This window comes from Gekko japonicus, unplaced genomic scaffold (genome assembly GCF_001447785.1).
Source record: "Gekko japonicus isolate JY-2015 unplaced genomic scaffold, Gekko_japonicus_V1.1 scaffold1486, whole genome shotgun sequence".
NCBI lineage: Eukaryota > Metazoa > Chordata > Lepidosauria > Squamata > Gekkonidae > Gekko > Gekko japonicus.
Window position 1 is genome coordinate 410,164 of NW_015174320.1, and position 6,083 is coordinate 416,246.

A 6,083-nucleotide genomic window follows, 5' to 3' on the forward strand; every position below is an offset into this window, starting at 1 on the left:
ACCTTGTCATCTTTCTCATATATGCGTACCTTCGTTTGTTCACTCTGCTGTGGTGGTTTAAGGTCATTCAGGTCCGGGTGCAACCTATCTAATAGGGTTGCCAGCCTCCGGCCCATCAGCATTTCGGCCGGACTGCGGCCAGTTGCTGAACAAGGGGTAACATGCTGTCTGAGCAAGAACGAAGCTAGCTTTACCCCCCAGTCACCATAAACCAATTTACTCAGTGCTTCTTTGGTGGTTCTTACCATTCTTTCCGCCTGGCCATTCGAAGCCGGGTGGAATGGGGCCGATGTAATCTGCCTGATTCCGTTATCAGCCAGAAATTTTTCAAACTCCATAGATGTAAATTGCGTCCCGTTATCACTGACCAATACATCGGGTATACCATGGGTCGCAAACAGGCGCCGCAGCACATTGATGACAGACCCGGAAGTGGTGGAATGCATGTGCGCAACCTCCAACCATTTCGTATACGCATCAACAATAATAAGGAACATTTGTCCCTGAACTGGCCCCGCAAAATCTAGGTGGAGCCTCGACCAAGGTTTTCCCGCCGACTCCCAACGCTGCGGAGTGGCGGTTGACGGCTCAGGCCTAGCCTGCTGACAGGGCTCACACACTCTGACCCAATCCTCGATTTCCGCATCAAGCCCGGGCCACCACACATAACCACGGGCCAGTGCCTTCATGTGGACCATGCCTGGATGGCCCTCATGGAGTGATTTCAGCACTTTTTGTCTGAGGCAGTGAGGCACCACCACCCGGTTTCCCCACAGTAAACAGCCCTTAGACACAGACAGCTCGTTTTGGCGCGCTTTGTACATGCGAAATTCCGGCTCCATAGCACCCATCGGCCACCCCCTCCAAACCCAGTTAAGAACTCTCGCAATTACACTGTCCTTAGCCGACGCAGCGGCAATGTCCTTGGAGGTGATGGGTGCTTGCGGCAGTTCTTCGATGGCCAACACAGAGGCCGTTGGTGCAGGGTCCAAATCTCGGCCGGGCAGCGGGCAACGACTTAATGCGTCCGCATGTCCGATGGCCTTGCCCGGCCGGTGCTCCAGGTCATAGTCATAGGCCGACAAAAACAAGGCCCAACGGAGCATTCTGGCAGACATTATATTTGGAAGTTGCCGGTCCGGGGCAAAGATTCCAAGCAGCGGCTTGTGGTCCGTCACAAGTAGGAAATGTCTGCCATACAAGAAATCGTGGAATTTCTTTACTGCAGAAACGAGCGCCAGTCCCTCTTTATCGATCTGGGCATAGTTCTTTTCAGTTTCACTCAGGGACTTTGAATAAAACGCGACGGGGGCCTCCCGCCCGTCTTCCATTACATGACTTAATACCGCCCCCACCCCATAAGGAGAGGCATCTGCGGCCAAGACCAACAATTTCTGGTCATCGTAATGGGTCAACACCGCGTTTGATGATAACAACGACTTTACCCCTTCAAATGCCTTTTTTTGCTCAGCACCCCACCGCCATTTTGCGTCCTTGTGAAGGAGCGCATGCAAAGGTGCCGCCACGGACGCCTTGTGGGGGAGAAAGGCGTGATAAAAATTGAGCAGCCCGAGGAAGGCTTGCAGCTCTTTTTTATTCACGGGGCAAGGGGCATTTTTGATAGCTCTCACCTTCTCGTCTGTGGGGTGTACGCCATTTTGGTCCACTCTGAACCCCAGGAATTCCACGCTATCCACCCCTATCAAACATTTGGATTGTTTTACTTTCAATCCGGCCTTACTGAAACGCTTGAGCACTTCTCTGACCCTGTGCATAAGTTCCTCATCGGATCTCCCAGCAATGAGAACGTCATCAAAATAAGGGACCGTCCCTGGTACCCCCCTCAACAGCCCTTCCATGAGGCCCTGAAAAATCCCTGGGGCCACGTTCACACCAAATTGGAGCCTGTTTACTTTGAACGCCCCCCTGTGTGTCACAATGGTCTGTGCTTCAGCAGCTTCCTTGGTCACGGGGAGCTGCTGGTAAGCCTGGGCCAAGTCGAACTTCGCAAAGACCTTTCCCCCCCCCAACGATGCCAAGACATGGCTAATTACCGGTACTGGGTACGAGTGCTGCTGCAATGCCCGATTTATGGTGCATTTGTAGTCAGCACAGATGCGTACTGACCCGTCCGGCTTAACAGGGGTCACAATGGGGGTCTCCCACCGACTGAAGGGAACTGGCTCTAACACGCCCTGCTCGATGAGCTTGTCCAGCTCTGCTTCAATTCTGGGCTTAAGAGGAATAGGAACCTTCCTATACTTGAGGCGAACTGGCCTCACGGCAGGAGCAAGTTCAAACGCTACTGGGGGTCCCGTATATTTTCCCAGGCCACCCCCAAACACATCAGTAAATTCTTTATACAGTACAGCCCATTTATTCTTCGTTACACTATTAATGCCAGAAATAGCAATTCCCAACGGTTCAAACCAGTCAAGCCCCAGCAAATTCACTCTGTCCCCCTCAGCCACCAACAATGAAAGGGTCGCCCGCTTCCCCTTAAACTCAACTTCAAACGTATCCCTCCCTGCCAGAGGTATACGCTTGCCCTGGAAGTCGGACACTTGTGTGTCTGCTGGCTTCAGCCGGCGACGACTCCTGGTGGGGAACAACTGCTGCCACGACTTGGACGAAATCACGGTCACCGACGATCCCGAGTCGACCTCCATGCCACACGGAACGCCGTCTAGATGGACCGTCACGTTGATCTTGCCGGTGCCTCCGATTCGTTGGACCGAAGGTGCGCTTGATCGTACGACCTGACAGCTGGTTTCATGTTGTGCGGCTCGGGAACGTTGCTTCCTGGGCTTGTTTGAGGGCGTTGAAACTTTTGGCGCTCTGCAAGCACGAGCGATGTGGCCCCGCCTTCCGCATGCTCTGCAGTCGACGTCCTTGGTCCAGCAGCTTTCTCTGGAGTGCTTGCCGCCACAGCCGGTGCAAGGAGGAGTGGGCGAAGTCCTCACTTGGGTCCGCTGGTTCGCAGGCCCTTTCACAGCGCAGACGTCTTCAGCCGCGCCCTCACGCTCTCCTTCGGACCCCTGGTGGTGAACGCGTAGCTCTGTTGCAGCCAGACGCTGACGCACCTCACGGGTCGATTTGTCCGCTGTCTCCGCTGCGATGGCTTCATTGTAGGCGTCGGCCCAGGTCAATTTCGCCTTTGCGAACAGGCGCTGCTGCAGACGCTCGTCCCGCATGCCACACACCAGCCTGTCTCGCAGGGCCTCCTCTACGTCGGCGAAGTTACACGGTCTGGCCGCTTTACGTAGAGCCGCTACAAAATCGGACACCGTCTCGTTGGGCGCTTGGTTCCTCTTGAAGAACGCGTGCCGGCTAGCGATCTCCGACGGTTGCGGGGAGAAGTGTGCCTTCAACTTCTCCGTCAGCTCTTTGAACGGCACTGTTCCGATGTCCGCTGGTGCCACCAGAGACCTGGCGACATCGAACACGCTCTTGCCACAAGAGCTCAGGAGGGTGGCTCGCTTCTTCTCCTCCGTGGTGATGTCGTTCGCTTCGAGGTGGAACCCGAACCTCAGCAGGTAGGCGTCCCAGTCCTCGGTCGCTGGTTCGAATGCCTCGAACTTCGGGCTATTGGCCATAGCTGCGATCGCTGCCACCGGTGCTGGTGGTGCCTGTCGCTGCTCTGCCACGGCGAGCTGCTGCTCTTGGTTGTCCGTCGTTGGGTCGGGACCAGCGGGGCTGCCTACCCGCTCCTGGATCCCATCCTCGTCGCCAATTGTTAAGTCCGTGCTTAACAATAATAGTCAGAGAGTGATTCAGCAAAACTCAAGTTTATTCAGCTCTTCAATCGACTTCTTCTGACACGGTACAACTCCTCATAGCCCGAACAGCTTGTCCATTTCAGCTGCTCGGTATTTAAACACTCCGGGCTAATGTAGCCACACCTACTGTACATTAAACCAACCTATCAGGTTGTGTGCATGAACGACCAATCATAAGCGGTCCCGCTTACATACATTCAAATCTGATTGGCCACAATACTTTTCGGCGCGAATCCCTGCCGAAGCTTGAAGCTTTGCATGGCTTCTCTATGGGAGGATTCACATACCTCCTAATGCATTCAGGGCAGCATCTGAATACATTACAGACAATCTCAATTAAACCCCAATCTAAAACCTGGTCTACACATACACCAGAAAGATGTGGTAGAATAAACTGTTTCACTTCAGACTGCAGACGGGGAGAGTCACATGTTTAATGTTCTCCCAGGTAAAAAACGCTTGGCAACTAAAAAAATCTAGCATCCCATGCCAAACTTTCATTCTGTCATGTTAGTCACAGAACTAGAAACTGTGGGGAGTACAGAAAAATATGGAACAGTTCCATTACGAAGTAGGTTTAAGCAGCTTTGACTATGGATATTCATGAAGCTATTTCCAAGCTTACTTTTCCAGCCATGAAGCCAAGAAACCCGGTATTTTATTGTGGTTAATAGAAGCTTGGGATCTGAGGATCCTTACAGCACCCTTTAGGCCAGGCCCTGAGCTGTGTGAAACAGACAAAAGCAATTTCCAGTAAAGATCATTTTCCCCATTAGAGCGCAAGCTCATGTGTCCCTTCTTTTGATGAAAACGGCCTTCTTAAACTTTTGCTTCCCGCAAACAAAAGAGCACAAAAACATTACTTTACTTCTCAACAATTCTCGCTCCTTTTAACAGTTTGAAATTTCTTTAGGGGAGGGGTGTGGGTCACAGACAAGATCTTCCTCTCAAGCCAAACCTGTCCTGACAAAAGCCGGGTGAAGAATCTGCTCCCCAGAGATGAAGGCATCTGCCAGCCACACAATTGCCATCTTTTTTTTGCAGTAACGCTGGGTAATAGCCTTAATAGGTACTGAAAAGGAATCCTCTCCTTCTCTTGCCAGTTCAACAAAAGGATGAGAGAAGGCTTTATTTTCCTCACCCCGCCCCCTGCTGGATTTATTGTGTAGACTTCCAGAGGGTCAGAGGCTTGATGCATTACACCACAGGAATTCAAATCACTTTTCTTTTTCTGTGCTGGCAGAGTTTAAGCAGCCTATCTTAGAAAGACTACCCAAGTGGGCATAAAAGTGTCATTGTCACAATAAACTTTGCTCACTGACTGGAACTATAGTTGTCTGTGAAATCTTTAGACCGTTTACTCCCCCACCCCCTGTACAATATTTTTTCCTGGATGTTATCATTACTACCTGTTTATAGGATGAATTATATTTTGCTGTTCTCTAATGGTGTGACCCAGTTTTATTGCATTGTTTATTATATGCGATATCCTGGTCTTTACTATGTTGCTTTTATAATTCCACTAGGAAAAAGGCCCGTTGTGGAAATAAATACAACGACCTCTAGAAAGAGGCTCTGGGCGGGTGCCCCGGGCTTGGACACTCAGTGTCAATTTGCTGTGGCAACCTCAGCAGGGTATAATGACACTGAGTCCACCATTTTCTCCAGAGGAACTGATGTAATTTTGAGTGATCTCCAGTCCTCACCTGGAGATTGGCAATGATGGTTCCCCAGAAGGGAATAGTTGGTTTGGAGGGTGGAGTCTATGGCTTTATATTTATTTATTTATTTATTTATTGTTAAATTTATATCCCGCCCTCCCCCGTAGGGCTCAGGGCGGCTTACATGGCAAAAACTTGCTCACAAAACATAGAGTACTATAATACAATTTAAAACCATAATATACAATTTAAAAACCTAAATAGATAATAAAGTGCTCGAACTACTCAGCATCCATACTACAACATCAGAGAGGGCACCACATATCAAACATCCCTTCGTAGGCATAGTATAAAAGATGTTATAATCAGATGTTCCTAATCTCCTAGGGCCCTCCCCCCCCACATTGATGTTATACAGCGGGGGGGGGGGGGGGGGGGGGGGGCCCCCGTATCAAAGAGCACCGTCTTACAGCCCCTTCGGAATTGCCCCAGATCCCGCAGGGCCCGGATCTCCTCCGGGAGCTCATTCCACCAGGTAGGGGCCGCCACCGAGAAAGCCCTAGCCCTCGTGACGACCAACTTAGCCTCCTTGGGGCCCGGTATAGTTAGAAGGTTTTGGGCCCCCGACCGTAGCGCTCTTGGG

General features: G+C 51.2%; 1 protein-coding gene across 1 annotated transcript; it reads right to left on the reverse strand.

The window, feature by feature from the left end:
* Nucleotides 1-698: 698 nt before the first annotated feature.
* On the reverse strand, nucleotides 699-3,509 carry LOC107121315 (uncharacterized protein K02A2.6-like; the record flags this gene model as incomplete). Its single annotated transcript, XM_015424227.1, has 2 exons — nucleotides 699-2,785; nucleotides 3,245-3,509. Coding segments are annotated over 2 exons (2,352 nt in total), but the record flags the coding sequence as incomplete, so codon positions are not given.
* Nucleotides 3,510-6,083: the final 2,574 nt, after the last annotated feature.